This window comes from Hyperolius riggenbachi, chromosome 3, assembly GCF_040937935.1.
Source record: "Hyperolius riggenbachi isolate aHypRig1 chromosome 3, aHypRig1.pri, whole genome shotgun sequence".
NCBI lineage: Eukaryota > Metazoa > Chordata > Amphibia > Anura > Hyperoliidae > Hyperolius > Hyperolius riggenbachi.
Genome location: NC_090648.1, coordinates 184,715,736 through 184,735,886, shown reverse-complemented (window position 1 = coordinate 184,735,886; position 20,151 = coordinate 184,715,736). Strand labels below are relative to the sequence as shown.

Genomic DNA, 20,151 nt, shown 5'->3' with positions numbered 1-20,151 from the left:
TTTTGTGTCCCTGAAAGACCTGAGCCGTACAATACTGCATGAATATTTCAGCCCTGTTTTCAGGCTGTTTGAGCTGATTTAACATTGATAAGATGATGGAGGCTCTTATTTGTTCTTGGCTACTGAAAGATCTGTATGTCAGGAAGTAGTATTATAGAGGATAAATAATACTTTCAGTACCAAGCTGGCCCTGAAAACTTTCTCCCTCACAGAATATGGCGCAGATTGAGATGATGCAAAGAATGCTTTCAGTATCTTTTGTTTTCAAAGCTGAGTAGGTAGCAGTGAAAAATATTTTGTACAGCGCCACCGAATATGTTGGTGCTTTATAAATCCATAATTATAATAATAATATGCTTTTACAACAGTAGAAAGATTCTTAGAATCTGGACACTACACATAGAGTCTGGACACTGCTCTGAGCTGTAGCACGTGTCCACTGTCAAATTTGTATTATGGATCTAGATGCTGACAGACTTAGGGAAAACACAATACCAATACTTGAGATGTCCACTCTCTTGTTTCTTGGCGACTCACAGCAACACACGGCATATGTGATGCTCTCTGTTGCAGCACTGATCTCAATTAATGACACTGAATGATTCAGTCTTGCACTGTAGTAAATAAGGCATGCTGTGGGGTGTTCTGAGAATGCACTGCTGTGCAATGCACAAGGTTGGAATGTCAGTGCAACCTATGCATTCTCTGATGTCCTTGTGTATCGTACTCTACAGGCATTACTGATATACACACAGTGAGGCCCTGTTCACAGTGCTCAGTTGTGTTGCAAAATAATTCTGCATATCAGTTTGCTGCCCATACATTTCTATGGGCCTGTTCACAGTGCATGCAGGATTTGTATTAAAGTCTATGTCCAGCCTCCATTGCAGTCCACAGTCATTATAATGCATAATAATGCATGCGTTTTGCAACTGAACATGATTGTGAACTGCAATGGGGACTGGACATAGGCATTAATACAAAGCCTGCAGTAAGTTAAAATAATGTGATCAGCTACAACGCTGTACTGTGAACAGGACCATAGAATTGTATGGGCAGTGAGCTGACATGCAGAATTACTGCACAAACTAGCACACTGAACAAGCCCTAACATGTATAGTGGGAATGAATGGTGACTGAGCACTAGTACTTGTTTTATACAATTTATGATCAAGCAGGGACTGCATGATCTCAGCATAGAGCCTCATGTGCAGCATAGAAATAAATGGTATGCTGTACTAAGATCTACCCACACCAAAGTGATCAGATACCACACTACACATTATTTAGAGCCTTTTCACTGGATCAGGGTCTTATGCTGGGTACACACAATGGGCTTGATTCACAAAGCGGTGCTAACTGAAGTGCCGTTCGTGGACTTTTGCGCGCGCAAAGTGCCGCGATTCGCGCGATCGCAGACTTTGGCGTGCGCAAAGTGCCGCGAATCATTTGCGCGCGCAAAAGTCCACGAACGGCACTTCACGTGCTAACTGTTTAGCACACCCGTGCTAAACAGTTAGCACAGCTTTGTGAATCAAGCCCAATGCGTTTTTTCCGTCGTTTTTCTGTCCGATCGATTTCCGATTCAATTTTCCGATTCGATTCTGTTATCTTTTCTTATCTGTTTTCATTCACTTCTATGAAAAATCGATCAGAAATACTATTGTAAATAAGATCGGACATGTTGGAAATGATCTATCGAACCATCTATCTAACGCAAAAGTATATGGTGTGTACCTAGCATTAGATGGCAGATTTGTTTTGGTATGGCGAGAGATGAAATAAAAATTAGCACCCCCAAGGTGCACCTCGATGTATACTTTGTAATTTGGCTACTGGCGTTTGGCTATATAATAGTATATTTTGGCAAGCAGCATGGCTTATAGCCGATAATTTTACATTGCATCTTTGGCCATGATTTTCGTTTCCTGCACTGCATGTGCACTCTGTACATTTTGTTTATACCTGGGCTGGCCACAATAAACACAATAAACAAAGATGGCAGAAGGTGAGTATTGGTTGGGCTGGAGATAGGTTTAGTGTTTTGGGACTGATCAGGGAAGGATATGTAGACCACTTAAAGAGACACTGAAGCGAAAAAAAAATTATGATATTATGATTTGTATGTGTAGTACAGCTAAGAAATAAAACATTAAGATCAGATACATCAGTCTAATTGTTTTCAGTACAGGAAGAGTTGAGAAACTCCAGTTGTTATCTCTATGCAAACAAGCCATTAAGCTCTCCGACTAAGTTAGTCGTGGAGAGGGCTGTTATCTGACTTTTATTATCTCTAAGTGAACTGTTTACTTTTTCTCTGCTAGAGGAGAGGTCATTACTTCACAGACTGCTCTGAAAGAATCATTTTGAATGCTGAGTGTTGTGTAATCTGCACATATTATAGAATAATGCAATGTTAGAAAAAACACTATATACCTGAAAATAAAAGCATGAGAATATTTTCTTTGCTGCTAATCTTCTAGAAATTATTCATAGTACACAACCAATTCATTATATCATATATTTTTTTCCGCTTCAGTGTCTCTTTAAGGATATGTTGTTAGGGTTAGGCCTAAGGAAGGACTGTACCATAGTGGCATTAGATTAGGGGTTAGGCACACAGAAGGGGGGGGGGGTAGCACTGGGATGCCCTGGAAACCAAAATGACTAGAGATGGCTCTGATTTACAGTGTGTCAATAAACAATAAGGCCACATCATATGTTGTTGGGTTCTGAGCAGGCAAAGTTGCTACTAACTATGCTTGCCTATGCATGCCCAACCACACTTGCTGGACTACAACACTATCCTTACGCTAGGTACACACCATACAATTTTCTGCAAAATTTACCTGCCAGATCGATTATTTCCAACATGTCATAATTTTTGATTGATTTTTCATTTTTTTAATCATTTTTAATCATTTTTTCGATTGTTTTTACTATCCAAAAAAAAGTAGAAAAAAAACGATCAAAAAACGATCGGAAAATTGAAAAATCAATCCAAATTCAGATTGGACATGTTGGAAATAATTGATCTGGCAGGTAAGTCTGCCAGAAAATTGTATGGTGTGTACTTAGCATTACACCAACCAGAACCCTTTGAAGCCCAACTCTAAGCACAGATCTAAATATATCATGTGCTAGTGCAAATATTATCTTTTTTCATGCTAAGTGAAGCTTACCTGACTACTGGCTAGCATCTGCTCCAATGTACAGATCCACCTGGTCAGGTGGCTACAGGAGTATACACACACTAGATTTCTATCACCCAAATCCTTCATTACTTATTGTCTTGGGTAACAATGCAGTGGGAGTGTCACTAGCAGCGCAGTGTTAAAGAATGACATTCAGTCAATCCGAAATGACACGAAAATTAACAGTATTTGAATATATAAGGGCTTTTAATAATTCATAAAAACACCGACCTTGTGAGTGATTTATTTAAGATCAGCTTATTAAGGTGATATAAATCACGTATGCGAAAGATCCGGGCTGGCAGGTTGTCTCTGCTGAGCTCTAGATGAGGCCATTCAATATCTATGATACTTTGTTGTGTACCACGCCAGCGACCCTCCTCCTCCCTTCATAGCAACAGAACACGCCTGCACAAAACGTGGCCCCGAAACGGACAACCATGACATCGTGTCCAGATCCCTGCGGGTGACAATAATTGTATGTGTGTACTCAACTCAAGATTTAAAGTAACTTTGAACCTTAAAAAAAAAAAAGACAAATAAACAACATTTAGTATTTTTTTAAGCACTGTCTATCTATCTGTCTACCTTTTTATTACTTAACTCACAATACCTTTTTCTCACAATTTTTTTAGATTCATTTGGAACCTGGAAAACCTGGAATCTTCTTTTTGAGAAAGCAGCTTCTTATAATGATAGTGTGACCATCACACTGGTTCTATACTGCTAGACTAGTGTAGATATCACCCAGTGAGCCCATAGCAGTGGCACCGTGTCACTCACCATGAGTAACTCTCATGGATATGCAGATACGGCTCCCATAAGCCCAACACGTTTTCAGGTCAATGTAGTGAATGAGGGCTATGATAACCCTGCCTGTGAAGGAGATAAAGACCCACCACAGTATGAAGAAACCTCTTTTGCTGGTGAAGACAATGGGCATAGAATGAATTATAGGACGGGGAATAGGGAGTTGTACAGCAGCATAATCCACAATGGAGACACCATTAAGACAGAAGTAGGTTTCCATCCCTATGACACTCACAACCACACATATTACATGAAGACATTTGGACACAACACATTAGATGCCGTTCCCAAGATTGAATATTACCGAAACACTGGCAGTGTCTCAGGGGTCAAGCAAATCCGCCCATCTCTGGCAGAGATCCATGAACAGCTGTCAAAGGTAAGCAACGTTTAGTTAATATTCCATGGTATTTTTTTTACTGCCTTTCACAAGCAAAACCCCCAGCTGATACAATATGTTTGCTCACTAGGATTTGACAAATACAGTTCAACTGATAAATTAGAACACCATTTTGTTTAGCATCTTCAGTTCCCATGAGCATTGCATTTTTTCAGTTGTGTTAAGCCTTTCTAAATGCATGTTAAGCAATGTGCAGGGAATGTGTGCAACTGACAAACACTGGGCGTGCACATTGCACAAACAGGATCATATCTAGACTAAAGACACCTATGGTCACTGGAAGTCTATTGTCCAGTCTGGACATTTGTGGGTGGATCTGGAAACATTCTCACACACCTGGCTCCTTGCATGCAGCATTGGCTGAACATTGCTAAGAGGAACATAGTTTGCGGTGTTTGAACACTTTGTTATATCGTTACATTTTCCCACTGCAAACAGAGGCACTGGATTGTGCCCACAGGTCTCCCAACCACACTTCATAGAGGAAGTTGGACTGAGGGAAAAAGGATGCTCCTGGCCCATATACAATTCACTTTTTCTCCTGAGTTTTCTCCTAGGTTATAATTTGTCATCTTCAAGTTCTCTTTAAAATAACTTTTCAGCACTTTGCTATTCAAAAAAAGTACTATCAAAATGTTTGGGGAGTATTTTCTTTCTTGCTGGTGGCTTAAAAGGCATTTTATTAACAAGTTTGAAAATAACACTTAGGAGATAACTCAGGAGAACATTTTAATTGCATATGGGCTCTTGTCTGTAACACCCGTGTTGCTGCAGGTGTCCTAGGGGATTGGTTTGGGCATGCATATCCAATGTCATTACAGTTTTTTGTGCATTCTGTTAAAGAAGAGCTGTAACCAAGGACTGACCTTCATCCCAATCAGTAGCTGATACCCATTTTTCCATGAGAAGTCTTTATTTTTTCTTAAATAGATCATCAGGGGGGTCTCTATGGCTGATATTGTGGCAAAACCCCTCCCACAGTGTAATGTCATGACCATGGTCCTGACAGTTTCCTGTCTGCGAGCCTTGTTGCATTGTGGGACATAACAGTTGTTTCCAACTGCCAAGCAACCAGTATCTCCCTCTATGCATATCTATATCTATAAAAAAAAAAAACCTTTTACCCTATCACATCGTTAGGGGGTGTGGTTACAGATGATGGCAGTTGGTGCTGTCTGCTTTTTTTCATGCCTGCCAGTAGTGATTGATTGTGGATCAATCAATATGAACAAATTAGATGGCGAATAGCAATAATTTCTTGATCTCTCTTCTATTTTTTTAACTTCTCACTTTGCAATGTATTGATTTATTTTTTCCCCTTTACAGTTTTTTTGGTGCATCCTCTTAAAGAGGAACTGTAACCAAGGACTGAACTTCATCCCAATGTCTGTATGGCTGATATTGTAGTGAAACAATATCAGCCATGGGGGGATGTCTGTATGGCTGATATTGTAGTGGGATGTCTGTATGGCTGATATTGTAGCGAACCCCCTCCCACAATGTGATGTCATGACCATGGTCCTGATAGTTTACTGTCTGTGAGCCACGTTGCATTTTGGGAAATAACAGTTGTTTCCAACTGCCAAGGAACCAGTATCTCCCTCTATGCATATCTATATCCATAAAAACAAAACAACCTTTTACCCTATCACATTGTTAGGGGTTGCGGTTATAGATAATGGCAGTTGGTGCAGTCTGTTTTTTTTTTTAATGTCTGCCAGTAGTAAAGAGGCAGGCTGATTGTGGATGAAACAATATGAACAAATTACATGGCAAATATCAATCATTTCTTGATCTCCTATTTTTTTAACGTCTCACTTTGCAATGTATCAATTTTATTTTTTTCCCCTTTTTGCTAAAGCTCCTCTTTAAGTCTAGCTTCCACTATGCAATAGCTGCCTGATTTGGGAAACTATCAAGCACTCCCTGATCATAAATCAGTCAGGGAGCATTTTACAACATTGCATCGCTCAATCATAAGGTGGCCATTAATGATACTATTGTTAAGATCAAATTGAAACGCTCATTTAGGCCTACTAAGCAGTGGAGAAACATTAACCAATCCAACCAGATTGATGGAATCGGTCCGAAAAATTGATTCTATTAATATGATCGGATTGGTTAGGAGTTTTCCCTCCATTAGTGCACCCAAACGATTTGATGAGGGGATTGTATCGTTAATGGCCACTTTTAAACAGATTTCAGGAGAAAAAGATGGTTCATATGTTGGAAGAGTACAGCTGGAAATAGATGGTTTTCAGCTGTATCATAAGTGATAATGTTACATTACAGTCTGTTTCATTGCTGGGCAGAGCTGTGAATGGACTTTGCTTGAGAATGTTTGGTTATATTGTCCAGCTTTATCAAGGTACCAATGGACATCTAAGTGGGATTGGATGTGAAGCAGGGACTCCAAGCCAATCAGCAGAAATCAGCTATCCTGAAATGTAACCAAGAGACTGAACTTCTGCACCCACTAGCTTTGTACTGCACTTTTCCATACAGAGCTCTGCAGGGGCTGATCCCTTGTCGTTCTGCCATGATTATAATTTATAAACTGCCCAGGATAATCTAATGAAGGTTTATTGATTGTCTTGTAGAAGTCATGAGATGACCAGCAGATTCAATCAAAGTGATTGGATCTACTTGAAATGTTGATTAAATATGAATAAGTAGCGGAAGGATTATATTTATCAGTTCTACTTGCAGAATTTTCTGTGTACCAATAAATGATCTAAACCCAAACGACCCCTTTCAACTCATCCTAACTTACGGCACAAGGCACCTAACCACCATCTTACCTTCACACAAGCTATGATTTCAGTGGTAATATTATATTTTTAATAATCTGAACATTTGTATAGAACTTTTCTCCTGTTGGACTCAAAGCGCTCAAGAGCTGCAGCCACTGGGACGCGCTCAAGAGGCCACCCTGCAGTGTTAGGGAGTCTTGCCTTGAACTCCTTACTGAATAGATACTGACCCTAGCCAGGATTCGAACCCTGGTCTCCCATGTCAAAGGCAGAGCCCTTAACCAGTACACTATCCAGCCACTCCTGATGTTGTATGAAAGCCCCAGGAGATAGCAGTTTAGCACCATGGCCAACCAATCTGATGGTGCCTAGAGTCCTTTCAGAACCAACCTAAATTCTATGCCTGGTGGTTTTAAAGTGGCCATACATCAGGCGACTTGGTGGCTGATCGATAAGTGCATGCCCGACTGGCAAAGCGACCAATTTCGGGATGGAAATTGGTTGCATGGTCGATTGCACATGCCGCAAGATGTCAGGCCGAAGTTGGTTGGTCGGGTGTGCGGCGGTACGGCAATGATTTCCGGAATGAGCGACGAGACGACGAAACCCCCGCTGCAATGTATAAATGTGCTCAGCGTGTGCATTTATACGTTACCTGTCCTGTAGCAGCCTCCGGGCGGTGTTCGTAACCTCCGGGCGGCTCTCCGTACACACTACTGGTGCAACATCGCCGCATAGCTTCTGACGTCAGACACTATATGCCAGTGGCGTGTACGGAGAGCCGCCTAGAGGATTACGGACACCATGCGGAGGCTGCTACAGGACAGGTAATGTATAATGCACACACATTATTATGATCATTATTTATTGGGGGCAGCGGCGGTGCGGACTCAGCCGATTCCCTGAAGACTTCATGCTGAAATCGGACGGGAATCGGCCTGTAGTGTATGGGCAGAAGCAACAAAAGACACATTTATCTCTAATCAGATTCAATTAGAAATAAATTTGTCTCTTTGCCGAATCTGCCCATACATCGCTAGATGTATGGCTACCATTATAATACTGTAATATGTAAATCATTTTAAAGCAATGCTCATAGACAAGAACCCATAGAATTGTATGGGCAGTGAGTTGACATGCAGAATTATTCTGCAACACAATTGAGCACTGTGAACTAGGCCTTAGTCGCATTTGTCTTATGTTGAACAAGACTGTGGCATAGCAATAGCCATAGCAGCTGCTATGGGGCCCTGGAGCAGAGGGGGCCCAATGGTAATTGATGTATTCACTATTAACTTTCTTGTTTTCATTTACCCTCTGACGTTGTCTCAGTGCCGATGAACTATATGCAGTGTGGATTGCATGAGAATGTAAATTGCCCAGTTACAAACAAACAAACACAGAACATTTATATCGCGCTTTTCACCTGGCGGACTCAAAGCGCCAGAGCTGCAGCCACTGGGACGCGCTCTATAGGCAGTAGCAGTGTTAGGGAGACTTGCCCAAGTTCTCCTACTGAATAGGTGCAGGCTTACTGAACAGGAAGAGCAGAGATTCGAACCCTGGTCTCCTGTGTCAGAGGCAGAGCCATTACACTATCCAGCCACATCCAGTTAACGCATATCCTTAGGGTAGGGGCAGGTGGCATTGCTCAAGAGTGCCTACAACTGGTGGCCCTATAATATCTAGCTGCGCCACTGATTGTCACAGCTTTTTGGTCTTTCACAGATCCAAAAACACTTTCCAGAAATCATAGTGTTCAGATTTACAGCATTATGTCCTGATTGCAAATAATGATATTTAACTGCTATACGTTAGTTCTCTCCCTTGTGCATAGACTGAAGGTCACATCATTATTATTCATTCATCATAAGAAAATGATGTGTGATCCTTCTGCATCAGAGTGGGCAGCCATACTAAGAGGTGTATGACTCAGACATATACCACCGAATATACTCTGATCCAAAGGACAGAAATAAATACTTTACAATGTTGGAAGAATCTTGGTTGGAAAATCCTGGGATCTAAATACTGCATTCATGCTTACCCAAGGGGCAATACTAAGGAACTGTAAAACATGATAAGAGGATGGTTCTCTGAAACTCACCTTTCTTCTTGCCTCCAATCAAATAACAAATGAGTTAACAGGAAACCTCATTCTGATTATGGCAATATTATCACAGGAACTTAACTGCGCAATAGTAAAGGTGCGTACACACGCACTATTGTAATGAACGACGGGTCCATCAGACCCTCCCACTGGGCGGGCGTTCTGCCAACAGTAGTGTAGGTGTATAGTCTGTCGGCAGACTGATAAGGCTGTTTCTGAGCTGTTTCTGCTCAGCGGATCGAAGCGGATCGCTCAGAAACAGCCTAATCAGTCTGCCTGACAGACTGTACACACGCACTACTGTCGGCAGAACACCCGCCCAGCGGGAGGGTCTGACGGAACCGTCGTTCATTACAGTAGTGCGTGTGTACGCACCTTAAACACTGCAAGTCGTGTAATCATGTTAATTAATCAAAAGGTGTGACACATGCCTTGGGGGCCTTTTAAGACCCCAGTCATACCAAGGTGCCTCCCTTAATGTGGTGCACCTCATACATACAGGGTACTATGGCTGCGTTGGGGTACTATGGCTACATTAACGCTGAATGGCAAAGATTTTTTTATGAGTTAACTTATACTTGAGTCATCAAACAATTTCAGCTTAAAAGGGTCAAATAAATGGGTTGATTTATACACAAAATCAACTTATATATCCAAGTATATACGGTATGTCTAAGCTGCCTATTTAAGTGGATATAAAATCATGTGGGCTCCATATTGTTTTTTATGGGTGAGGGTTGCGGAATAAATATTGGATCGTTTTCCTTTGAGTGTTTTTATTTTTCATTTTTCAAGCTAAGAGATAATTTGGAAAATAATGTATTTTTCCATTCTTTTTAATTATTTATCAATACATATGCAAAAAAATACATATCTGTGTAATTATACATATAGAATGTTGTATTTGTTACTTCAAGACAGTCTCAGATTCAGGTGATAATCCTAAAGAATAAACTGATGTAATTTGAAGGACCAGTATCACAAAAAATTGTAACATGTAATATATATGACATATATTTATCCCATATTAAAGTACACTGTAAATGTATTTTCCCATGTCACTGTCACAGTAAGTAGTAAAGAAGTAAAGGTCTGACAAATCTGACTAGTCCATCTCTCTATGGGGGATTCTCAGTATTGCCTTTGTTGTTCAAAAAAGCACACCTTGGAAAGAAGGACAACTATACCGGAAAAAATTGAGCCGTTAAAATCTGACAAATCTGAAAGGGTTTAGACTAGTCCATCTCCTCATTGAAGCTCCTCTGTGTTTTATTTGTTTTCAAAAGCATTTCCTGAATGGCACTTGCTAAGTCTAACTGCCAAAATTGTAAGATACCAGCCAGCCTCCCTACTTGCTTGCAAACTTGCATACTACAGTATTTTGGCAGTTACACTGCCATTCAGGAAATGCTTTTGAAAAGAATAAAATAAATAATGAGAACCCCCACCCCCCCATCATGAGGAGATGGACTAGTCCAAAGCCTGTCAGATTGAACTGCTTTTTTTTTTTTTGCTATAGTGGTCCATTAACGTATTCCAGCTAGCCTTCCTGTTTGCTTTCACACTATTTTGCCAGTTGGACTGCCATTCAGTAACTGCTTTTGAAAATAAACAAAACCCTGAAAACCCTGAGAATCCCCCATGAGCAGGTGGACTAGTCCAAAACCTGTCAGATTTATACTATCTACAGTAAATATCAGGGACATTGTAGTGCATCTTTCTCTGGAACAAATGTTTGTCTTATATGTATGTATTTTAAATGATCCAATCTTTTGGGATAATGATTCATTATAAAAGGGAAACACTTGCTGTTGGCATAAAGAAATGAAAAAGTTAAACTCTTCACCAGTTCATGAACCTATTGGGAAATCTAGCCCTAGATACAGATTTACTGTCTGGCTGATCTAAACACCTGAGAACACCACTATCTACTATCAAGGCATGCAAAATGCAAAGCGTGCTTGCTTGGAGCTTGAATAGTTCTGTGTTATGATGCCTTTTGGCAAAGAAACACAGAATGTAAAGAAATATTTCAACTACAGCGACAGAATATTTTAACTCGCTAAGTATTACCAGGGTATAATTTAAATAAATGGAGCTAAGTTACAAGAAATATTTAACACACAACCCAATCAAATGTCATTTAATTTATATAAATGGAGTCAAGGTACAATAAATATCTGGAATACAACCCAAACATCATCTAATTTATATAAATGGAGCACATACCACAAAGAGAAATTGCTACACTACTAGCTATACTATCTATGTACTTAAAGAGAAACTCTGACCAAGAATTGAACTTTATCCCAATCAGTAGCTGATACCCCCTTTTACATGAGAAATCTATTCCTTTTCACAAACAGACCATCAGGGGGTGCTGTATGACTGATATTGTGGTGAAACCCTCCCACAAGAAACTCTGAGGACCGTGGTACTCCTGGCAGTTTCCTGTCTGCAAACCTTGTTGCATTGTGGGAAATAGCTGTTTACAGCTGTTTCCAACTGCCAAAAAAGCATGCAGCAGCTACATCACCTGCTAACAGTAAAAATGTCACCATGCAATAAATGTCAGAATGTAAATCAGGGATTTAAAAGATTTTACTGTGGGCAAACATTGACTAAATTATTTATACATAATTATATTAAAAGTGAAGCACTTTCTTATTACATTATTTTCACTGGAGTTCCTCTTTAAGTCGTGCGTGTACAACACCTGATGACCCCAATCCACGAGCAATCCGCGGGACCGATCCAACTGTTCACACCGCTTCCTGCCCGCCATGTGATGTCATGCATGCGCCCTGGTCATCCCTCTGTCGTCCGCTTTTCGTCCCTGAGCTCTCTCCCTTGCCAAGCTGCTCCTGTACTGTCCAAGTAGATGCAGAGAGGAAGCAGACTCTGCTGTCTGCTCCCTCCTCTTCCTTGGCTGCTGACCTCCTGCACAGTGTACAGATATCAGCAATTTCACAGTAAAAGGGTGCAGTGAATCCTCTTCTCACTAGTAGGTGACCAAGGCACATGCCTAGACAGCCTATATCTGGGAACGGCCCTGACTAAAGCTAAGAATAATGTGCCACACCAGTAATAAATCATTGCTGCAAATTGCTTAATCTCATTGATATTTTGTTTTGCCACAATGGTGTGTCAGCCACCTATTAACTTCCCTGTTAACAGCAATATGAAGTGTAATCACCCAGCAACAATCAGCACCTATAAAAAATACGTTTAAGTAGAACATTGCGGGGAATAAGTAATTGCAGAAACCATTTACTGTATCTCTGGCATTCTGATGCGCATAGGAAACGCGCCCGAATCTTGTGAACCGCGTATCCAAACCAGATTTATCAACAGTTTACTCAGCTACTCCATCAGAAAACTCTTTGTCGCTCCTCATCTGCAAACTTTGACGGTTAACTTGATAAGAAGTAAATAACACCAAAAAAATAGTCTATGCAAAACATAGGGCATTTATTAAAGAAAATTTCCCAGGCATACTTTAGGCAGACTAGTATAATCTTGTGTGCATACAGGAGAACACTGAGCCCATTGCTGTATGAATTTCCATAAATAAAATCAGCTTGGCAGCACCTGTAAATATAGAATAGGTAGATTTGCATAATGGTACAAGCTGAAATGAGCAAGCCTGCGTGTCAATCCATCTTCACCAAGATGACATGTTCTGATGAAGCTGGATTGACAACACCCAAATGTTGATTAGTTTACGTGAATAAATCTTTTCAAAATTGAATGTTGTCCGAGGCTTATTTCATCTACCGAGATGCCGGGACAAAGATATGTCAGCTAGTATCAGTACATTTACTTTGGCTAATAAATAATGACATCAAATAAAACAGGCCCTGTCTGGGAAGAAAAATGTATTTCTGAGTTGACATGCTCTTTGGGTGAAATCAGAACTTCGGGAGACCTCCTCACGGATTAAAGTTTAAGTTCTTTTTCTCAGAGTTCTACAAAGAAAGCTACATTATTCACAGGGAGAGGTTGCCCAGGTGACAGTCACAATCGCGTTTTGAATGGCCTGATTTATTATTATATTCCACTTCAAGTAGCACTTGCACCAAGGCCAAGTAAATAATGCACTAACTATGCCAAATGACCCCATAAATTTGACACTTTTTGTGCACTAAATTCTCGAAGAACATTTATAGCAGAAAATTAATCCTACCTACTGCTTGGCACAAGCAATGTTCACGCTATGAGTTATTTCTGGAGAACCTGCACTGACCCTAATTCTGATAGGCTGGTGTGGTTCACAAAAGACCTAAAAATCGATACAGTTTATTTTATCGGCTAATCTTAAAGCTAATCTGCTTGAATTGCTCAGTTTCCAACCTGGGGTGAAAATGTGAAGACATTACATTCACTTCAGATGTGCCCTTCAAAGCATCAAGAACTAGTCTGGGACTTTTTCTTGTCTGGTTTCTACATGAAACATCTTTGATGAAAGAAGTTCTTTGGACTGCATAATGCCACATTAATGAATACAGTAATTAATATGGATGCAGGATGTGATATGAAAGCATTACAACAAGGTTTACATTAAGGTGTCCACAGAGACAATAGTTCCCAAATCCAGATGGACTGGACCACACTTCATATGAATGCATCATCAGAACCTCCACCCTGATCTTTGAGGGAAAGACTGATCAAAGTTTGTCATCTAGTCTTTCCCCTGTAATAAGCCAGTGTTGTGAGCTCCTGGATGCCCATCCCCTCAACTCACATGCACACACTACAAATTCAAATGTATTGACTTGGCCAGGTATACATTTGGACTTGGTCTGAGTATACATTTTTATGGGAGAGATCTGGGCATATGTGTTATAGGAAAAATCTGGGCATACATTTTTATGGAAAAGATCTCGGTATATGTTTTTATGGGAAAAATCTGGCTATAGGTGTTATGGAAAAGCTGTAAAAAAAAAGAACAGTATGGTCGTTGGATCATGGTTGTATTCATGTCTGACATTGTAGGTCCTTGGCAGTGTTTGAAGTAGACCTGTCATTAGAGAGCTAAGGAGACTTCCACCTTATTTGATGTAATGCACATAATGTGCGTTTTACAATGTTAAGTCCATAGCCTTTCATTTTATCATTCACACTACAACAGTGAGTTGCTGTGCAGTGCATTCAACTCCCCAGGAGTCATTAAAACTCACAGAAATGCTTGGAAATGAAGTGCATGGAAATCCACTACAGCTCACAAAACAATTCATGAGTTTTTATTCATGCATTTTAATGCATTTCATCTCACTAACTATGAATGCATTTTTCACATGCATAAAAACAGCTGAATGCAATGCAGCACTGCCAGGCAACTCATGCAGAAAAACTGACGCAGAAAACTGATAAGACAATTGTGGATCCATCCTTAACATTGATTCTCAGCTTTCCTGTACAGAAAATGCACGGAAAAACTGATGAATACAGACAGGACCTAAGATGGAAGCCTCCATAAATCTTTGAAGCAGAACTGAAGATTTAGAAAAAAACAAAGAGTTTCACTTATCTAGGGTTTCTGCCAGCCCTCTGCAGCCGAACGGTGCCTGCAAAATTACCAAATGATCCTCCGTTCCCCTGCCACGGCATACTTTCACTTCCGGCTGTCGCTGTGTACTGTGCCTGTGCAGCCCTGGCCGTGCGCATTTTCTGATACTGCGCCTGCACAGGGCACTCCTGGCCATGTGGCCATGAGGATGCACAAGGCCAGGGCCACACAGGTGCATTGGACATCAACTTCGACGTCGGCTTGAAGAAAAGTGAGCCCGTGGCAGGGGAATGGAGGATCATTTAGAAACGGCATGGGCACAGGTCGGCTGCACGGGGCTGGCAGAAGCCCCAGGTAAGTGAAACTCTTTGCTTTTTTTAAATCTTCAGTTCCGCTTTAAGGACAAGTGTGCTTTAATGGAGTTTCTTTGGAATGAGTGGCTATTGCTACTATGGAAGCCAAACCTGAACCACAGAATACAATGATTGATGGACACTAGAGGACAAATACCTAAATCGTATGCACCAGTCTTCATATCTTTAGCCTACATAGATGGAAACAAAACATAAAGTAATATATCAAGAGAAAATGTACCATTTGGTTGCATATGTCTTTGTGATATTGTACATAGGGTCAACTTAGCTTAAACATTTTCCTTTATTACAGCAATCTGTCTGCGGAGATATGTGCTGCCTGACTTACAGATTTCTTAAGGCAAATCTGTTGGTAAATGAGTAATTGTTACTGCAAACAGAGGAATTCAGTGCACATTAATAGAACATTAAGAAGTGTTATTTATGGTAATGGGGTGTGAAAGCACACATTAATTCTGGACGTGCTGGAGTCAACCAGTTTCAGGTGGCAATAATTGTGATTTTTTTTCTATTGTCAGTTAAAACTTGGCTGTGTGAGCTCTCTGCAAATAGAGAGATGCATATTCATCAGCGGTGATGCATTCCGCACATTGGTATTTATAGCGGCTTTAGTACTTTTCCCTGTTAACTGATTCCTGGATATAACAATGACATGTTCCATGGAAATGGCCATCTTTCCCGTTCCCAGAATGTATATGGCTAAATGACTCAGCATTATTTTTGCTTGAGATGATCCACTAAATGCACTATTTGCTGTAGCACAGAAAGCGTAAATAGGCAATTATGTCCAATATATGTTTATAAATATTATTTAGGAAAAATCTGAAAATACATTTGATACAAAAATGGAGAAAGAGTCTTCAGGCTGTGCGGAATTGCTTTTGCCTTCTATTATGCTGCTTTTGTGTGTGTGGTTTAATTTACCACAGCCCATTTTACATCCTGCAGAGAAAAGATTTTTGTCGGTTATATTTTTATCTTCTGTGTGAAATGAAGCATACTGCTGTCAGTACATTATGTGCTCTGCCCGGTGTGCAATATAAATTCCAATGAAATATGTGGGCCCCCAGCCTGTTGTGGTAATACGTGTGTGTGTGTGTTTGTTTCAGCACACGGACAACATGACGTGACATGGAAGTTGTAGAATTTTGAAGGTAGATAAATAATATGAGAATTATCACAGAAACATTTTTATCAGTGAGACACATTTATTATGGGGTTGCCACATGCCAAGGTCCAACTTCTTTGACACTTAAAGGGAAGGTCTGAGCACAATAAAAATACAAAATCCACTTACTTCGGGCTTCCTCCAGCCCCTTGCAGCCGTCCTGTGCCCTCGCCGCAGCTCCGGTGGCTCCCAGTCCCCTCCGGTACAGATACCGACCTCGCCAGGTCGGGATCTGCTTGCACTTCACCATGCGGCTCACTAAGTCGCACTGACGTCATCCAGACTGTACTTCACAGGCGCAGAACTACGAGGCCACAGGATGGCTGGCAGGGGCTGGAGGAAGCCCCAAGTAAGTGGATTTTTTTTTAATCTTAAGATCTCGGAAGTGTCCTTTAATTACCGGTAGTTTAAGAAGATCCGTAATAACTCATAGAAAAACATTAAAAAACACAACAGGATAAAAAGGCGCTCAGAAAATGATAAAATGAATTAAAAACAATAAAATAAATAAAGTTTGAGGTGGCTTACCTCAATGTAGACAAATTCATATAAAATGAACTTTAATAGCACTGGCAATGCGTTTTGTGGGTCCATGCCCACTTCGTAAGGCCAAATCAAGTGCCTCACTGTGTAAAGAGCCAAAGTTTTGAGCGCCTAAATTATCTAGTCAGTGTTTGCCCAGTGTAAAACCTTACCCCACCCTGGTTCACATTCCTAACTCTATTAGAGATGGTGACATATTTACTGCTTGTTGATGCACAGCAGTAAAGATGTTGCCATCTTGGGATGAGCCATGTGGTATTGTAATGGAGCAATTGCTGGGACAGCACCACTAAGCAAGTTGATGCTGGTCAGATTGGCTTTAGCTCAATGGCTGTCTGGTAGGTTGATGGGGTTATGCAACCATACCACATTGAATACTCTGGCAGGGGAGTATGGGGAGGACTCGGAGGAGGATTTAGCGGATGGATGCTACAGCAGCATTTCATTAGCCTGAGGGAGGAAGGGGTTGGTTAATAAAAACATTTCTGGATACATGCTTTCAGGGGCGTAACTAGACATCACTGGGCCCCCGTGCAAAACTTTGGTTGGGGCCCCCCCTCGCGAAACTTTGGATGGGGCCCCCCACCCCCCTAGCTTTCTGCACAGGAAAACTGAGGACCAATGTGTTTTCCCCAAGCAGCTAAAAACACTTAGACTTAAAGGAAACGTCAGGCAATCTATGCTACCCCCAGATTTACTTACCCGGGGCTTCCTCCAGCCCCTTGCAGCCGACAAATCCCTTGTTGCAGCTCTGCTCATAGTACATACCTACACACACAGCCTTATTATTTTACTTCATGAGAGCACATGCTATATGGAGGAACAACAATGACATGCTGAACATAAGATATAGTATTCAATGTAACTTTGGCAAAACAGTCAGAATGTCACTGATTGATACTGTTATTACAAGATCTTGTACTTCATTGAGACAACAAGCTCTCAACGAAGCAGCAACAGTAAGACATCAATCTCCACTCCATTGTGTTGTAAAAGTATGCAGAGGCCATAAAGTCATTAGCCCGTGTGATAAGAATCTAGGAATCCTTTTGCTGAAAAGGGAAAGTCTACAACTTTTTTTCAAAATGTGACTCCTTTGTTTGTAAGTGTAACAATCGGTGTCGGCACACAGAGAGAATCTGATTATTGGTGATCTGCAGTATCACCAAGAATACAGATTATACCTGAATATTGATGATCTGCAGAATCACCGATAATCCAAGTATAACTAACCTCTGGACACCTTTATAGTGTGAGTGTTTGATGCAACAGTAATGACTTTGAGTAAGACCACCCGAGGAGCAGGTGGTCTTTGGCAGTATGGGCGATACTGCCTTTTGGTAGGAACAGAGACCTTCCAGTAGCCTGAGAACTCCAAAGGGGTGGCGTTTCAGGGTAAGGTAGGCTGAACCTGTGAGTGAGTGACACCTGAGGGTGGTAGTCACTACCAGGTCTGGAGACTATCTCTAACGAGAGAGATAGCTCTCGAGGTCGGGCAAGCCAGGTCGGCAACACACAGACAGATAAGGTACAAAGACAGAAGACTGATTCGGTATCCTAAGCGAGCAGGGTTTGGCAACAGGTAATCAGATATGCGAGGTACCGAATCAGAAAGCAGAGGGAAAGTCAGAAATGCAATAGGTCATAACAGATATCAAACAATGCCTAGTCTTGGGTGTGAGGTCCGTGGTCTCTACACCCTGGAACTAGTCTGGAGTATAACAGAATGATAACACAAGTTCCCTAGTCTTGGGTGTGAGGTCCGTGGTCTCTACACCCTGGAACTGGTCTAAGGAATAACACAGATGATACACAGTAATCCTAGTCTGGGGTGTGAGGTCCGTGGTCTCTACACCTTTGGAACTGGTCTAAGGAATAACACAGATGATAAACAGTATTCCTAGTCTGGGGTGTGAGGTCCGTGGTCTCTACACCCTGGAACTATGCTAGAGAATAACACAGATGATACACAATATTCCTAGTCTGGGGTGTGAGGTCCATGGTCTCTACACCCTGGAATATGCTAGAGAATAACACAGAAAATAATACAGTGAACTGGCTAAGTGTGGATTCCCAGGTCCTCCTGGTTCCACCACACTAAAGGATCTGACTAAGGTCTGAGTGCTAACACATAGGTATTCGCAATGGCAGACAACCAGCAACTGACAAGCAACCTGAATATATAGTTGCAGGACTCTGCCGCCCCGCCCGAGCCACTCAGCCAATCAGGAGTCCAGCAGGAATCAGCTGATCGTCCTGATCAGCTGATACATCTCCTGCTGGTATAAAAGGTCTGACTTCTGGCGTGCGCACGCGTAGCTCCTCAGCCTGTGTGAACTAATAGACCCAGCCACACCAGACGCACGCTGCTGCGGACAAACCGCAGCGCTGGAAGCGGAATCAGCCGCCTTGCCGCCAGTACACGCGGCGGCTTTTCCGAGTTTTCTCACAGTAAGTACATCTAGTCATCAGAACTTTGCAGCAGTGAGAGACAGATGTTTTTTACGAACTCAAGGGAGCAGGGACAGTGTACAAATTCCAAAGTGTGTGTGATTCCTTATCTGTGTGCTGGACACATGCAGTCAATATAACAATGGTGTGAGAGCAGAATACATTTTTTTTCTCCATGCCCTTAGCTGTCAGTCTCTCAAACTTTTCCCCCCACGGGCCCCCTGTGGCTTCTGGGCCCCCCTGCGGAGGCATCCCTTGCAGGGTCTATTGTTACGCCCCTGCATGCTTTCATACCGGAAGTCTGTGACCATGGAAAAATATAAAAAACAAGGTTTTTAGTAAGTAATAGTAGGGCAGTCAAATAGATCCTTTCACTGTGAGATTTACTGGGAAAGAATTTACAAGCCAGACTATGTCAGAATCTGTCACTTAACTACAGTATGTGAGGATCCGCTGGGCTGCCTGCGCAGGCAGGCAGCCTTTTGACCACTGTTCAGGTCTGCATTCTGCAGGCCTCTGGAAGAGAGACCTTTTGTCAGTATTGCAGCTTGCTGCTGAAGAATTTGCAATTTGCATGTTTGTCATGCAAATTGCCTAGCCACATCCCTTGTAGGCCTGCTCTATATATACCATCTGATATCACAGACCTTTGCTGGTCATAAGAGTTAGATCCTGTGTGACACTCGCCGGGGAGTGTCAGCCTTGCTCTTTGTTAAAGATTAGCCTAGAGTAATCCCTGGAAACTGCACTGGGCAGGATTCCTTAGTGCAGTTAGGATTGCTTATCTGTTTTGTTTGTCTGTTGCGATTGTCCTGTCCCAGCGGTGGTCGACAGGAAAT

The 20,151-nt window shown here is 41.6% G+C and overlaps 1 protein-coding gene across 1 annotated transcript in view; it reads left to right on the top strand.

Moving 5' to 3' along the window:
• The first annotated feature begins 3,978 nt into the window (after positions 1-3,978).
• Positions 3,979-20,151, top strand: part of SLC12A1 (solute carrier family 12 member 1) — a 175,290-nt gene continuing 159,117 nt past the window's right edge. The window contains exon 1 of the mRNA XM_068272513.1: positions 3,979-4,383. Coding sequence (XP_068128614.1) covers positions 3,979-4,383 — 405 coding nt within the window. The remainder of the gene's footprint in view (positions 4,384-20,151) is intronic.